Source organism: Staurois parvus, unplaced genomic scaffold, assembly GCF_062004578.1.
Source record: "Staurois parvus isolate SC_StPar_1 unplaced genomic scaffold, SC_StPar_1.0 ptg000157l, whole genome shotgun sequence".
NCBI classification, from domain to species: Eukaryota; Metazoa; Chordata; class Amphibia; order Anura; family Ranidae; genus Staurois; species Staurois parvus.
In genome coordinates, this window is record NW_028317953.1 from 5404522 (window position 1) to 5422395 (window position 17874).

The 17874-nt window shown below is 43.0% G+C and overlaps 1 protein-coding gene across 1 annotated transcript in view; it reads left to right on the top strand.

Moving 5' to 3' along the window:
* LOC149463190 (ATP-dependent RNA helicase DDX25-like) overlaps positions 1-17874 on the top strand; it is an 88795-nt gene that overhangs the window by 33887 nt on the left and 37034 nt on the right. Inside the window, exons 5-7 of the mRNA XM_089675748.1 lie at positions 314-406; positions 559-661; positions 3049-3163. Coding sequence (XP_089531874.1) covers positions 314-406; positions 559-661; positions 3049-3163 — 311 coding nt within the window. The remainder of the gene's footprint in view (positions 1-313; positions 407-558; positions 662-3048; positions 3164-17874) is intronic.

The following is a 17874-nucleotide window of genomic DNA, read 5'->3' on the forward strand; positions in this document are numbered from 1 at the left end:
AAAAGGAATATGGAAGGGGACAGCTGTGGATTGAAGCATATTGCAACAAAGGCTGCATTGTTCTTGTAAACACCTGTGGGCTTTCATAACAGAGAAAGTAGCCTTGAATTTAACTTTGATGCAAGGCAGAACTGGTTGCCCCAAACTAATCTCTGCCCCTTAGCATATGCTGTATGTTACCCCCTTTTAAGCAATTGGCTTTTTAGTGGAATTGTTAAGGCTGCCTGCTCAAAATGGATGCTTGGAGAAGAAAAGTAAACTGAGGTGAGAGGCTTAATGGATGCAAATGTTTTCATTGCTTGTTTCCCTCTAGGAAGCCTGAACTGCTTAAAGGAGTGTATGCAATGGGATTCAACAGACCATCGAAGATACAAGAAACTGCTTTGCCTATGATGCTTGCATTTCCGTAAGTTCAAATTGAATAACGTCTTATAATCAACCCCCCCCCCCCAAGAATGACAGGCCTGGAAGACACCTGCCTGTGTTTTGAATAGTGTGATGGTTGTCTGTGAAGCCAGTTCAATTCCAATCTACTAACCAGTTCATTTGTGTCTGCAGCCCACAAAATCTGATTGCCCAGAGCCAGTCAGGCACCGGAAAGACTGCTGCTTTTGTCCTCGCCATGCTCAGCAGAGTAGACCCCTTGAAAAAATACCCACAGGTAAGCTTGTGAGAAGGACGATGCTTTGAGGTTCTGAATGCTTGCAATCAAGTTTTTATAAATGCCATTTTTAGTCCGGGGCTAGAATGTTCCATCTCATGGAAATGGGTATACCAACTCTATTCATGGGATGCTACTGCTTACTGGATGCATTAGAATTTTGCTATTGGTTTTATTTCTTTATTTTGTGATAAATCCCAAACATACTAAAATATATTTTCCTAAGCACCCTAAAAGTTTACTAAATCCTATTCTACAGCCCAATTGAACACTTTGTTTATATCAACGAAGTACCTTCCAGGTGCATCAAAACCATTGCGGAAAGTCTTAGTTAATATTAGGGATGCACCGATATGGTATCTGTTTCGATACTAAGCATTTTCGCAATTACTTGTGAAAATGCTCCCAATACCTAAAAAAAAAAAAAAAAAAAAAAAAAAAACTTCATCCACTGATGCAAATAACACCGCAAAGAATAGTGTGCTATTTGAACAACAATGAAGTACTATTCCTGTCCAGAATCCAAATGCAGTTTCCCCATTGTTCCTGATTGAACTCCGTCTCATACGAGCGGTGTGGGAAGCCTCCCTGCACCAGACCCATGCTGTCACAGCACAGATACTGCAGTCGGCATGAGAGAACACAAGCCTGTTTCCTGTGTGGGTGTTTCTTTTTTGTAAAATATATATAATGCGAAAAATTAGAATATCGTGCAAATGTTCATTTATTTCAGTAATGCGACTTAAAAGGTTAAACTAATATATGAGATAGACTCATTACATGCAAAGCAAGATAATTCAAGCCGTGATTTGTCATAATTGTGGTGATTATGGCTTACAGCTCATGAAAACCCCAAATCCACAATCTCAGAAAATTAGTATATTACATGCAATCAATAAAACAAGGGTTGTACATAAAACAATGTTGGACCTCTGAAAAGTATAAGCATGCATATGTACTTGGTTTGGGCCCCTTTTGCAGCAATTACTGCCTCAGTGCGGCGTGGCATGGAAGCAATCAGCCTGTAGCACTGCTGAAATGTTATGGAAGACCAGGATGCTTCAATAGTGGCCTTCAGCTGTTCTGCATTGTTCGGTCTCATGTCTCTCATCTTTATCTTGGCAATGCCCCATAGATTATCTATGGGGTTCAGGTCAGGCGAGTTTGCTGGCCAATCAAGCACAGTAATCCCACGGCCGTTGAACCAGGTTTTTGTGCTTTTGGCAGTGTGGGCAGGTGCAAAGTCCTACTGGAAAATGAAGTCCGCATCCCCATAAAGCTCGTATGCAGAAGGAAGCATGAAGTGCTCCAAAATCTCCTGGTAGACGGCTGCGTGAACCCTGGACTTAATGAAGCACAGGACCAACACCAGCAGATGACATGGCTCACCAAATCAACAGACTGGAAACTTCACACTGGACTTCAAGCATCTTGCAGTGTGTGCCTCTCCATTCTTCCCCTATACTCTGGGTCCTTGGTTTCCAAATGAGATGCAAAAGTTGCTCTCATCAGAAAAGAGTACTTTGGACCACTGAGCAACAGACCAGGTCTGTTTTTTTTCTTTAGCCCAGGTAAGACGCTTCTGACGTTGTTTGCTGTTCAGGAGCGGCTTGACAAGAGGAATACGACATTTGAAGCCCATGTCCAGGATCCGTGTGTGTGTGGTGGCTCTTGATGCACTGACTCCAGCCTCAGTCCACTCCTTGTGAAAGTCCCCAACACTTTTTTGAATGGCCTTTTCCTGACAATCCTCTCCAGGCTGCGGTCATCCCTGCTGCTTGTGCACCTTTTTCTTCCACATTTTTCCCTTCCACATAACTTTCTATTAATGTGCTTTGATACAGCACTTTGGGAACATCCAACTTCTTTTGCTATTACCTTTTTGAGGCTTTCCCTCCTTATGGAGGGTGTCAATGATGGTTTTCTGCACAACTGTCAGGTCAGCAGTCTTTCCCATGATTGTGATTCCTACTGAACCAGACTGAGAGACCATTTAAAGGCTCAGGAACACTTTGCAGGTGTTATGGCTTAATTAGCTGATTAGAGTGGGACACTTTGAGCCTAGAATATTGCACCTTTTCACAATATTCTAATTTTCTGAGATTGTGGATTTGGGGTTTTCGTGATCTGTAAGCCATAATCACAATTATGACAAATCACGATTTGAACTATCTTGCTTTGCATGTAATGAGTCTCTCATATATTGGTTTCACCTTTAAGTTGATTTACTGAAATAAATGAACTTTTGCACGATCTTCTAATTTTTTTTTATTTTTTTTTGAGGTGTGTATTTTACAATTTTGTTTTTCTCTCAATCTATAACTCTAGTATCTCTATATCTCATGCATTGTTATAAAAGTGGTGACAAAGTTCCATTTCCCTCTTAGTGTATCTGTCTCAGCCCTACATTTGAGCTTGCTTTGCAGACGGGAGAAGTAATTGAACAGATGGGGATGTTTTGTGATGGTGTTGAAGTGGTCTATGCACTACGTGGAAACAGACGTATGTTTTAGCATGAGTAATTGCATTAATGATTTCATATCCCATATGCAAAATCATTTTTAAATATTATGCAGTTCTGCTCAAAAGTTTGCATTTGCTTGGAGAATTGGCATAGTATGTACCATGAGTGAGCAGGCAAAAAACATTTTTTTGTTATGGGATTCATATTCAACTGTAGTTCATAACAGAATGGCACAATCCTAAAACAAGTAAATGAAATGATCCCTGTTGAAAAGTCTGCATACCCTTTTAGTTCTTAATACTGCATATTGCCCCTTTAGCATCAATGACAGCATGCAGTCTTTTGTATTGGTGGTCTGAGGCCCCAAGTGCTTGCAGATGGTATAGCTGCCCATTTGTCTTGGCAAAATGCCTCCAGATCATGCAGAGTCTTTGGTCGTCTTGCATGAACTGCACATTTGAGATCTCCAGTGGCATGATATTAAAGTGTTACTAAACCCACAACCGTAAAATCAGTCTGTATATGCAGTAAAGCATAGTTGCTATAAGCACTGTAGAATCTAAGGAGTTAATCCTTTGCATTGTGTAAAATACGGTTTGATCCTGACTTCTCTGATCCCCCCTTCTTCCAGTGTCCCTGTTATCTCCTGATAAGACCTATCATGTGGAGATGCTCAGTTTGGTGTATATTGCTAGGTGTTTTTTTTTTTTTTTTTTTTTTTTTTTTTCTTGAGATTGCATGCGATCATCACAGTGCCAATCTGCACTTTCCAGACAGAGGTCAGGGGTTCTGTATCCTAGAGCAGAAAAAACTCCTCCTACAGGCTTTAACCAGTGCCCTGCTGGACACTGATAGAAGTCAGAAGACTGCTGTAACTGCTAATGGGAAAAGGTATTTAGCAATTTTATATTTACTGAAATAATTGTATTTCCATGTACTGTGGGAGACCAAATATGGTGAACAAAAACAAACAAGGGTGCACTTCCATCGTGCATTAACGTGGTACACCACGTATTTATTGAAAAATAGTAGAAATATACGCACAAACCAAAAAGGTTAAAAACAGAACAGGTAATCCGTAAGGGCAGTCCAGTGGTCTACATTTTAGCTCTGAGGAAGGGGATTTGTCTCCCGAAACGCGTTAGCCTATCCCATATAGGTGTTTGAATCCATTGGACTGCCCTTACGGATTACCTGTTCTGTTTGTAACCTTTTTGGTTTGTGAGTATATTTCTTCTATTTTTCAATAAATACGTGGTGTACCATGTTAAAGCACGATGGGAGTGTGCCCTTGTTTGTGTTTGTTCACCATTACCTAGATTATCTAGATTTCCCGATCGCACCTCAACTTTTTGGCATTCAAAATTTTCTTTAGTCTGCATGAAGATTTGAGCGCTGGTTTCATTTTTGTTTTGTTAGACCAAATATAATGAATGTAGGGTCCTGGGTTTAGTAACACTTTAAGGTTAGGATGGCCACTCGAACATTCACCTTTTTCTGCTGTAACCAGTGGACGGTCAACTTGGACTTTCCAGCATGACAATGACCCCAAGCACAAGGCCAAGAGTCACATGCACAGCTTATGTGCAGAAGAATGTAAATTGTCTGCCAATATTTTCTGATAACATTCTGCATGCGTATTAAAATCAATTTTCACAAGATTCCTCGTGCCTTTTAGAGCTCGCACCCCTAAAACATCATGGAGCCACCACCATACTTCACTGTGACGATGGTATTCTTGTTGCTATAGGCCTTGTTGACCCCTCTCCAAACATAGCGCTTATGGTGTTTCCATAAAGCTCTCTTTTGGTCTTGTCACTCCAGATTAGTGTGCTAGAAGCTTGAGGCATGTCAATGTGGTGTCGGACATATTGTAGCTGGGCTTTTTTGTGACATTGACACAAAGGCGGTTTTCTGGCAAATCAACCAAGCAGCTTTCTGTTCAAGTGTTGTGCTTCTTGAAACAACCACACCATCTTTTTCCAGAGCAGCCTGTATTTTTCCTGAGGTTACCTGTGGGTTTTTTCTTTGTATCCCAAACTATTCTTCTGGCAGTTGTGGCTGCAATTTCTTGGTCTACCTGACATTGGCATCTATCAAGAGATCCCCAAATTTTCCACTTTTTTTTTTTTTGAACCGTACTGATTGGCATATTCAAGACTGTGTAGATAGACATTTTTTTTTTTTTGTTTCATTACCTTGTTATGCAGGTCTTTTGACAGTTTTCTGCTCCCCGTGGCTCTGTATCTAGCCTGCTCCGTGTATTCATATGAGTGAACAAACTCATTGACTATACAGACATTAACTACAATTTAAAAAGCCACCAATGTAGGGAAATTGACCGTTAATTGCAATTTTTAACCTGTGTCTGTACCAAGGCCAGACGTTCCAGGGTATGTAAACATTTTTGATCAGGGCTATTTGGGTGACTTGCTGTTTTAAAAACGAGCCATAAAAATGCGATAATAAATGGCTTCATATGATCTCTATCTTTAACCACTTGGTAACCTTGCTATAGCCGAATGACGGCTACAGCACATCACCCAGTTCTGGAAGGGCGTCGTGACGTGCTCCCAGTATGTACTCTCCTGCGCCCCCCCCGGTGATCTCCATGATTGCTGTGTCTAATGACACAGCAGATCACGGAGTAAATACAGTTGCCGGTTATTGGTAGCACTTTCTTCATGCTGTGACAGCGTGAGGAAAGTACTGCTGATAACCGGCAGCTGTCAGGGGAGATATGTGGCACTGATCATCAGGGCCCTGATGATCAGTGCCGCGATGATCAGTGCCGCCTCATCAAGAAAACAAAGGGATGTGGCGCTGGAGTACTAAATAACAAAGTTCAAATGTATATACACACATAAATTGCACTAAACCGAAATGTGGATATAAAGTGACAAAAGTGCAAAATGCAAAGCTAAAAGGTGATAATGGTGAGCACTGACAATGTGCTGAGTGTTAATAATTATACATAGTCCTGAAAACAGTTCATGTAAAGTGCTTAGAAGTGGTGATCCATCTGAGGGGACCTCAGGTAAGTGCTCCTTACAACATCCTGGTGACGTGCCGTGAAATTGTTAGGAATACGCACTCACCAGATGCACAACCTTTATGCGCATATATGTATATCTCAAAGATGTCTGCTGAAGATCTCCTTCAGAACCGGATCAGCCTGGTCTGGTCACAAACCGGTAGGAATCCCCTTCCCCTGGGCAGTTTGCAGCACTCTAGGCCTTCGTGCCTCCTCATCAATGAAGGAGAAAAATTAACAGTTTGCAAAATCTTATAATACAAAGACTATTTTTTGCGCAACAAAAAAAACAAAAAAACACAAACGCCCAGTGCCAATTTAAATACCACCAAAAGAAAGCTCTATTGCCTCTACCAGGCTCTTTTTTTTTTTACCCCTTTTTGTTTCCAAGCCAATTTTCAGCATTGTTGTACTTTGACAATTGAGTGGTCATGCAACATTTTACCCATAATAATTTTTTTTTTTTTTAACACAAATAGAGCTTTCTTTTGTTGGTTTTTTATTTTGTGATATAAACAAAAAAAGCAAAAAATTTGAAAGTTTTTCGATTATACAGTTTTGCAAACTGGTAATTTTTCTCCACTGATGTGCATTGATGAGGCTGCCCTGAGGAGGCAATGATGGGCACTGACTGACGGCAGGGCAGTAATGATCGGTGCCGATCTGCTCTGTAACAGCTGCTGGTTATCGATAACGGCGATTGTATTTACTCCATAATCTGCTGTCATTGGACACAGCTGATCCCATAGTAAAAGGCTGCTGTGATTGGCCTTTTACCTTATGTGATCAGCTGTGTCCATAGGATACAGCGATCACTATGATCGCCGGGGGTGCGTGGGAGGGCATCATGACACCCTCCCAGAACTGGTTAACTGCGCTGTAGCCGTCATTCGGCTATACCGCAGTTAGTGGTTAATGTCATTTTAAAAAAGAATAAATGTCAATATTTTTAAATGAAGTTTTTCATCAGGTCCTTGTTGAGACACTTTCTGATCTAGGGTAACAATGCTCTGTCCTTTGCCTCCACTGAGGGCAATAGGTTGACAACATATTGCACAACTGGGAGACTGAGCTGCCATGGTGGCATACATTGAGTAGACATGGTCCACTGTAGTAATCGGGAAACCTGCACTGAGAGATGCCATGCAGCCATCACTGAAATGCATGTGGATGGGGTAGCCACAAACAGGCTTCAGGAGAAAGTAGTCCTGAGGGGAAATCAAGCATTTAAAGTCCTCCGGATAGCCGTAAAACCTCAGTAGGAATGATCTTATCCTTCCCCAGTCTACCCAAAACTAAAAAATGCTGGGTTTGCAGTGGGTGCACATCTCTTCTGCCACAATTAATTTGCCCATGGAACTTCATTCTTGATTGATTCTTCATATTTGACATAAATCGGTGTATGAAGTACATACATATTGTAATTCCATATCATTCGTTTTAAAAAAAAAAAAAGTACTTGCAAACCAGCTTAATTGGTATAAAAAAAACATTGTTGTGACTGCTACAGTGTATCCTGGAGTTGTGGAAGGGGCTCAAAGTACCCCCCAGGACAACCAAAGGTGGCACGTGATGACAAATGAGTGGAAATTAGAAGGCCAAAATCCTACCAAAGCTAACAAATGAGCCTGTGAAAAGGAATTGAAATAAAACCTGTATTGCCTATGTGTGAAAGACTACCACCAGGTGTTGAGAGAGGGAATGCCTCAATATATCCTGTCTATAAAAGGACATACAGTGGGGGAAAATAAATATTTGATCCTCTGCAGATTTTGTAAGTTTGCCCACAAAAATCCACCTATGATAAAAATATCATTCTTCATTTCTTTGTAGAGACAGAATACCAACCAAAAATTCTGAAAAAAACATGATACAAATGTTTTTACTTGCTGAACAGTAACACCAATTTATAAGTATTTGATCCCCTACCAACCAACAATTCTGGCCCCCACAGGCTGGCTGTGTTCATGTGGTACACAGATTAGTCCTGTCAATTTAGGAAGGTGTTCCTAATGACATCTCCTTATGTGTACAAGACACCTGGCCACAGAATCTTTCTTCGGTACCACCATGGGAAGACAAAAGTGCTGTCAAAGAACATCGGGGTCAAAATTGTAGACCTGCACAAGGCTGGAATGGGCTCCAAGACCATTAGCAAGAAGCTTGGTGTGAAGGAAACTGTTGGAGCGTTTGTTCGCTAATGGAAGAAATACAAAATAACAATCAATTGCCCTCGGTTTGAAGCTCCATGCAAGATTTCGCCTCATGGGGTAAGGATGATCATGAAGTAGGGGGATCAGCCCAGAACTACACAGGAGGAGCTTGTGAATTATCTCAAGGCAGTTGGGGCCACAGTCGCCAAACAAACTATGTGTAACACAATACACTGCCATGTATTGGAATCATGTGGCGCCTGCAAGGTCCCCCTCAAGAAGGCACATGTACTGGCCTGTCTGAAGTTTGCCAATGAACATCAAAATGATGTGCTCAGATGAGACCAAAATTGAGCTCTTTAGCATAACTCAACTTGCTGTGTCTGGAGGAAGAAAAATGCTGACTATGACCCTAAGAACACCATCCCTACAGTCAAGCACGGAGGTGGAAGCATTATGCTTTAGGGCTATTTCTCAGGTAAAGGTGCAGGCTGACTTTGCTGCATTGAGGGGCCAATGGGCAGGGCCATGTATTGTAAAATCTTGGATGAGAACCCTCTTCCCTCTGCAAGAACACTAAAGATGGGTTGGAGATGGGTTTTCCAGCATGACAATGACCCAAACCATACCGACAAAGCAGCAAAGGAGTGGCTCGAGAAGAAGCGCATTGAGGTCCTGGAGTGGCCTAGCTAGTCTCCAGACCTTAATCCGAAAATTTATGCACGGAGCTGAAACTTCGAGTTGCCAAGCGACAGCCAAGAAATCTTAAGGATTTAACAAAGATCTTCAAAGAAGTGGACCAAAATCCCTCCTGAGATGTGTGCAAACCTAGTGACAAACTACAAGCAACCTCTTACCTCTGTGCTTGCCAACAAGGGTTTCACACAAGTACAAAGTCATGTTTTTTGCTTGTGGATGAAACACTTTTTACTCACTTAACTGCAACTTAATTTATAACAATTGTGTGTTTTTTCTGGATTTTTGGTTGATATTCTCTCATGTAAAATCCACCTATGATAAAAGTAATCAACCCTTCATTTCTTTTGTAAGTAGGCAAACTTACAAAATCTTCATGGGGCCAAATGACCCTGGACCTTGTTTTCTCCCATCTCTGCACCCTCCACAACCTCACAAACACCCCTTTCCCTCTCTCTGACCACAATCTCATTACGTTCTTCATCTCCCTGTCCTCAAAAACCTCCCCCCCCCCCCCCCCCCCCAAACGTCAAACCATCACCAGCCGTAACCTCCGCAACCTGAACCCGGCCCCTCTCCACTCTGCAGCTGACCGTCTGTACGACAGTATCCTTCCACTGTCATGCCCTGACCTGGCCATAGTATGACTATCAACTGCCTTAGACTCAACACCCCTAACCACACGTAGCATTAGCCCCCGACCGCTTTAACCCTGGCAGAACGACCACACTAAAAATCTTAAGACGCAGTCGCGCGCTGGAACAATTATGGCGCAAAACCAAATCCCCTCGAGCGTTCTCCCTCTACAAATCCGCCTTCCTCACCTACGCCTCCTCCCTCCACGCCACCAAACAAGCCGACTTCGTAAAGCTCATCAACACCCTCTCCACCTGTCCTCGCCGGCTCTTCTCCACTTTCAACTCCCTACTCTCTCCCCCCCCTTTCACCCAGTACCTCACTCACCGCCCACGAGATTGCCAATCACTTCCAAAATAAGATCGATGTAATCCGTAAGGACATCGCTAATGCTCAACCTTCTTACCCACCTAGCCTCCCACTATAACCCCATCAACTCTCCCCTCCTCTGACCTCGCAACCGCCCTACCCCCCCACCACACCTAACATCCCACACACCATAACCTCCCCAACACTCCGCTCCTTCAGCCTTGCTACCACTGAGGAGGTCACTAAGGTCTTCTCAGAAGCCCGCCTCACCACTTGCCCCCTTGACCCTGTCCCCACACAACTCCTCCGGTCACCCTCCTCCTCCATCCTACGCTCACTCACCCACATCTTCAATCTCTCCCTCTACTGGTGCATTCCCCTCCCCCCTTAAAGCACGCGCACATCACCCCCATACTCAAAAAAAACCCTCCCTGGACCCCACCGATCTGAACAACCTTAGACCCATCTCCCTGCTGCCATTTACTTCCAAGCTCCTTGAGCGCTTAGTCTACAATCGCCTAAGCACCCACCTCACTGACAACATTCTCCTCGATCCACTACAGTCTAGCTTCCGTCCCCTACACTCCACCGAAACCGCCCTACTCAAAATCACTAACGACCTGCTAACCACCAAAACTAATGGCCACTACTCAGTCCTCTTACTCCTCGATCTTTTCACGGCATTCGACAGTTTACCACCCCCTCCTTAATAAACTACACTCCCTCGGCATCAGAGACTCCGCTCTCTCCTGGCTCTCCTCCTATCTATCCCAACGCTCCTTCAGCATTACCTAGAACGCTACCACCTCCCCCTCTCCCCCTCTCTGTTGGGGTCCCCCAAGGCTCTGTCCTCGGGGCCCCTTCTCTTCTCCATCTACACCTCCTCCCTCGGCAATCTGATACACTCCTACGGCTTCAACTATCGCCTCTACGCCGATGACACGCAAATTTACCTCTCCACCCCTTCAGTCTCCGCCCATATCACCCACCTACTGAACGACAGACTGGATGTCGCTCCATTTCCTCAAATTGAACCTTTCCAAAACAGAGCTCCTGATTTCCCCCGCACCCCCCACCCTCTCCATCACGACCAACAACGCCACCATCAGTCCCACCCCACAAGCCAAAGTCCTAGGTGTCACTCTAGACTCAAACCTGTCCTTCCAATTGTTGGCAAACTCATGCAGGCTCCACCTCCGCAACATCTCCAAAACACGTACGTTCCTAACCCCAGACACTACTAAACTCGTTCACTTCCTTATTATCGAACGTCTGGACTACTGCAACTTCCTTCTCACTGGCCTATCTCATCAGACTATCCCTGCTTCAGTCTATCCTGAACTCAGCGGCCAGACTTATCCGCTTCTGCCACCCCCCCTCTGTCATTCCCTCCACTGGCTCCCGATTGCCCAACGCATTAAATTCAAACTACTAACACAGACATACAAAGCCCTTCATAACGCTGTCCCAAACTACCTCATCGACCTGATAGCCAAATACCACCCAACCCGTACTCTTCGCTCCTCACAAGACCTCCTACTTTCTAGCTCTCTGGTCTCCACCTCCCACGCCCAACTGCAGGACTTCTCCAGGACTTCCCCCATCCTCTGGAACTCACTACCCTAATCCATCAGACTGTTACCTACCCTCCTCACCTTTTAGGCGCACCCTGCAAACCCATCTCTTCAGGGAAGCCTACCCCACCCTCACCTAACAGCCAATCTCCTCCTACCACTCCATCCCCCACAGCCACTTCCTCCTGTACCACTATCCCCTCCCTCCTAGATTGTAAGCTCGAAAGAGCAGGGCCCTTGACCCCCTCGTGTTTTGTTTTGTTACTGTACTGTCTCATGTTCTGTCCCCCACTACAATGTACAGCGCTGAGCAAACCTTTTAGCGCTATATAAATACTGTATAATGACTTTCCCCACTGTATACACAAACTAAATTTTAAGATAACTTCATTGTATTATAAATTTACCAGAAGACACCAGTGAGTGAAAGATGGATCTAAGAAAAGGCAAACTCGAAAAAGCAAAAGATAAAGGGATCCAACTCCTATATAAACCAAAATGGGGAAAAGGTGCAAGGATTGCAAAGTCATAGCCACTAGTTTAACAATCAGTTGGTCTACTGTCATTCCCTATGCTGACAAGCGTCTTGAAAAACTCTTAATGTGCGGACACGATGCCACAATATTTTTAATAAGCATCATAACTTTGCAAGTTTGTGCAAGAGGCAAAAGGTGATACTGCAGTCACTGTTGGTAGTGTAACTGGAGTACACATGTCCACTGCATGTAGGTTGCTAGAATCTTACTGCAGCCCAATTGGGGATAAAATATGCTCCCATAGAAACTGATAAGGAATGTTCACAAATGCTAGGAGTTTGAACAAAATAGAAAAACTGGAACTACTGATATAGAAGTATTTTTACTTTGTGGCAGTATCAGAGATCTGGTTTGACAGCATGCATGACTGGCTTGTGGCTGTTCAGGGGTACTTGCTGTATCAAGGAGATAAGATGGGTAGAAGAGGGAGAGGGTGTGCATATTTGTCAATTTTGCTCGTGAACACAAGTGAGGAGGTGGAATCTTTCTTCCCTTCAAAGCTCCAGCCACAAAGGGAAATTATTAGTGGGGTATGCAAAGGCCCCCTACCCTGAAAAGTCTGATCTGCTCTTGCAGTTAGAAATGTTGGCAAGACAGGGCAATGTTATCACTTTAATTATCCAGATATTGACTGGGGGGCAGATGGAACTGCTCACTCTAAGGCCTGTAAGTTCCTGAAAGTCTTGCAGGACAATTTTCATATGTCAATTGGTGGAAGCCCCAACTAGAAACAAGGCTGTGCGTGACCCAATAATTACAAAAAACTGAGCTGATAGCGAATGTGGAAGTAAGAGATAACTAGGGGAAACGGCGATCACAGGATTATTACATTCACCGTAATTTATAGGAAAAGCAGATGGGGTTGGACAAGCACATTAAATTTCAAGAGAGCTAAATTTGCACCATACTACACATTTAAATGGGAGGATACTTCCATCTTGAATAATGGCATTAGCCAGTGTATTCCAAAAGGCAATAAATATAAATACTAAAGCTTTAACCTGGGTGGTTAAATTTGAGCATAAAAAGGCATGCTAAAGAGTAGGTATAGAAAATCAACAACCCCCCCCCCCCTTTTTTAAATTAAATTTTGTTACTTTGCAGCCTTTTAATGGAGATAGTTGTGTTTTTTTTGGGGGGGTTTTTTTTTTTTTTTACATTTTATCCAGCTGCAGTTATAACTTATAACATCCAAGGGGAGAGAGAGATTCACTAAAATGTAAAAACCAGAATCGTGCAGTTGGAAAAGATCTCAAAATTCCAAAACAAAAAATGCTGGCAACTCAGTGTGCTCTTTTGATTCTTGTTTATTGGCCATACAACATGAATACAGTAAAACGTGTTAACATGTTTCAGCTATTCCTCAGTGTGCTCTAAAAAAAAATAAATTGATGCTTGTATACTTTTTAAGCCCAGCTCCACAACCAGTCATGGAGGCGGGACTACAGCCATTTAAAAACAATTAGTACATAGGTAATTGCACATTAACCCTAGGTTCACATCTGTGTGGGTGGTGCCGCTGCGGATCCGCATGAAAATCCGTGCAGCCACACCCACCCGCACAGACATGAGGACCTGTGGGCGGGTTTCATTAGTTCTAATGGCACGTCGTCCACACTGGGAAACGCAACCGTACTGGAAACCGAGGTTCCCGTGCGGGCTGTGTTTTCAAAGTGGTGCAGGGACTACTTTCCCTGCGTGGCACGGGAGTACATTCAAATGAATAGGCTCTCGGGCCCGAGCAAAATGCGGCCCGCACAGCCACAAAGGTGTGAAGCGGGGGTGAGGGAACTGACAAATGTTGAGTTGTAACATCTGGGAAAATGGAGATGCAATACAGTACTTACAGTGAAGGAAAAGTATTTGATCCCCTGCTAATTTTGTATGTTTGCCCACTCACAAAGAAATGATCAGTCTAAAAATCGAATGGTAGGTGTATTGTAATACTGAGAGACAGAGTAGCAACAAAAAAATCAAAAGAAATGCATGTCTAACAAATTATGCACTGATTTGCATGTTCATAAGGGAAATAAGTATTTGATCCCCCTATCATTCAGCAGGATTTCTGGCTACCAGGTGTCTTTCGTACAGGTAACAAGCTGAGATTAGAAGTAGCCTCTTAAAGAGTGCTGCTAATCTCATTTTGTTACCTGTATAAAAGACACCTGTCCACAGGAGCAATCAAACAATGATTCCAAACTCTCCACCATGGCAAAGAGCTGTCCAAGGATGTCAGGGACAAGATTGTAGACCTACACAAGGCTGGACTGGGCTACCAAACTATCGCCAAGCAGCTTGGTGAGAAGGTGACAACAGTTGGTGCAATCATTTGCAAATGGAAGAAACACAACTGTCAGTCCTCCCTAGGTCTGGTGCACCATGCAAGATCTCGCCTTGTGGAGTGTCAATGATCATGAGAACAATGAGGAATCATCCCAGAACTACACGTGAGGACCTTGTCAATTATCTCCAGGCAGCTGGGACCACAGTCACTAAGAAAACAATTGGTAACACACTATGCCGACAAGGATTGAAATCCTGCAGTGCCCACAAGGTCCCTCTGCAAAAGAGAGCACATGTCCAGGCCCTTCTGAAGTTTGCCACTGAACATCTGATGCAGAGGAGCACTGGTTGAAAGTGTTGTGGTCAGATGAAACCAAAATTGAGCTCTTTGGCTTCAACTCGCTGTGTTTGTAGGAGGAGGAATGCTGCCTATGACCCCAAAAACACCATCCCAACTGTCAAACATGGTAGTGGAAACATTCTGCTTTGGGGGTGTTTTTCTGCTAAGGGGACAGGACAACTGCACCGTATCAAAGGGCTGATGGACGGGGCAATGTACCGTCAAATCTTGGGTGAGAACCTTCTTCCCTTAGTCAAAGCATTGAAAATGGGTTGTGGATGGGTGTCTCAGCATGACAATGACCCAAAACACATGGCCAAGGCTACAAAGGAGTGGCTCAGGAAGAAGCATATTAAGGTCCTGGCCTAGCCAGTCTCCAGACCTTAATCCAATTGAAAAATCTGTGGCGGGAGCTGAAAGAGTTGCCAAACGTCAGCCACCAAACCTTAAAGACTTGGAGAGGATCTGCCAAGAGGAGTGGGACAAAATCCCTCCTGAGATGTGTGCAAACCTGGTGGTCAACTACAGGAAACGTCTGACCTCTGTGATTGCCAGCAAGGGATTTGCCATTAAGTACCAAGTACATATTTTGTGAAGGGGATCAAATACTTATTTCCCTTATGAACATGCAAATCCGTGCATAATTTGTTAGACATGCATTTCTTTTGAATTTGTTGTTGCTATTTTGTCTGTGTTACAATACACCTATTTGATTTTTAGACTGATCATTTTTGTGAGTGGGTAAATATTAAAAATCAGCAGGGGATCAAATACTTATTTCCTTCACTGTATAATATAAAATGTATATTCTTGGCATTGTGGTTATTGGTGTTAGTGCTCAGATTCTAATTCTAAGGGGCATGCGGTGCATTCCACATACTGCATCTTACAAATATTGCACTCGATAATCTATACCACTGATTATGTATTACAGTTAATATACTGTTTATTTGGAAAAGGTTTTCCAGTGGTAAGACACAACCTGGTTTTACAGTACCTGCAGGTGTTATATCTGCAACAAAGTGCTAGAACGAGAGGTGGTGTCTGAGTAGAATAAACTAGGAGATAAAATACACCCCAGTGTAGGTGCCGTCTGCTAGAAAAATTGCAACCAATAAGAATGGTATGCAATTCCTTGTCCATATAAAGATTGGAGAAATGTTTTTTTTAATTGAACTAGTTCAGTAGAAAATGTTACAAAACTTAATTGAATATGCTGTAATCAATGTTTCACTTTTGAAGCAGGCTCTCTGTCAAGATCAGTCCTGTGTGGCTATGCTTCGGCTTTTTGAGATCCACTGTTCTTTTATATCCACGGGCACGTAATAGTCTTGTGTGACACAGTTCCTCCTAGCTCTCAAACTCTGCTGTAGGAAGATTTTACTGTGTGGAATCGATGACAGCTGGAGGCTAACCGAAAAGAATTACCCTCATTTTCTCTCCTATGTTTCTCCTGTATTGACCTCACCTGTAAGAACGTCCAAATAGTGTATGTACTTGGGATGATGGATACTGGTGAATTCCAAAATAAAATCATTCTGGCTCAAATAAGAAATTAAGTCCGCTTTTTCAGTACCTGCTGGATGATGAGGTGGAAACTTACATCGCATGCTGCTAGCGAGGGAAGTGTGGTGGATCCACATTCTTAATACAAAAGCACTGCTGGGTTCAAAGAAGACTCATTACAGTACTTAAGCTTTCAAAAATAAGTCTACGTATATCCCAGATGTTACAACTCGTCAGTTCCATCCATGTGCAGTTACCTGTGTACTGTTTTTAGATTGTCTGTAGTGTGCCTCCATGATTGGGTTTTTTTTTTGTTTGTATATTCTACAATAAAAAAAAAAGTTATAAGGAAAGCTATATAGCTAAAATGCATTAGCACCTTTTTTTTTTTTTAGTGTATTCATGTTTTGTGTGGCCAATCTATAAGCATTGGAGTATGCAGAGTTGCCAGTGTGGGTTTTTTGGGGGGGGGGTTTTTTGTTTGTTTTGGAATTACTATATGTGGAGTTGGACGTCCAGCTTGTGCACCGATCTTCAGCGTCCATTCTAACAGAGCGGGTGAGCTTGGGTAAGATTCTTTCTTTTCTCCTAAAAATTACTTGTAAACTCAATCAGGTGTAGCTAATCACCTTCTCAATGGCACACAGCCATTTGATGTTCAACTGCGATCAGTTGTGGTCCTTTTTTATCAGCATGAAAAGCTTTTCTGGAGCATTTCAGTCCCTGATAGTGCAACTGAAGCAAACTATGGGTGGCAAGGCACTGTCAATAGATCTCTGCAATTAGTTGTGGACAGGCACAAGTCTGGAAATGGATCCAAAAAAAGTCAAAGGCTTTATCAACGCCTAAAAACACAGTGAAGTCTTAAGAAGTGGAAGGTATTTTGTACAACAAAGACAGTCCCTGGCTCAGGACATTGCTCCAAACTGGATGAAAGGGCCAGAAGGAAACTGGTCCGAGGCTACCAAGTGGCCTAAAGCAACTCTAAAGCAGTTCCAGGAATTTTGACAAAAGGTGGTCATAGTGTGACAACGCTATCTCAAAATTCTCCACAAATGTGGCTTGCATGGGAGGGCCACAAGAAAAAAAGCCACTCAAAGGCCACATGCAGTCACAACTGAGCTTTGTCAAAATGCACCTTGAAGATTGAGGTCGCATGGGAAAAGTGGTCTGGTCAGATGAGACTAAAATTGAATTAGTTGACCTAAACGGAATGGCTGCTGGAATTCCAATACAGCTCACCATCCAGATAACATTCCTACAGTAAATCATGGAGTTGGTAATAGTATCATTTCATGTGACAACACTGAAGAAATTACTTTGTTACAATGTAAAGTAGTGAGTGTACAACTTGTATAACTGTGTAAATTTACTGTCCCCTCAAAATAACTCCACACAGCCAATAATGTCTAAACCACTGGCAACAAAAGTGAGTACACCCTTAAGTGAAAATGTCCAGATTGGGCCCAATTAGCCGTTTCCCTCCCTGGTGTCATGTGACTCAGTGTTACAAGGTCTCAGGTGTGAATGGGGAGCAGGTGTATTTAAATTTGGTGTTATCGCTCTCACTCTTACTGATCACTGGAGTTTCAACATGGCACCTCATGGCAAAGAACTCTCTGAGGATCTGAAAAAAAGAATTGTTGCTCTACATAAAGATGGCCAGGTTCCACTCAGAACAG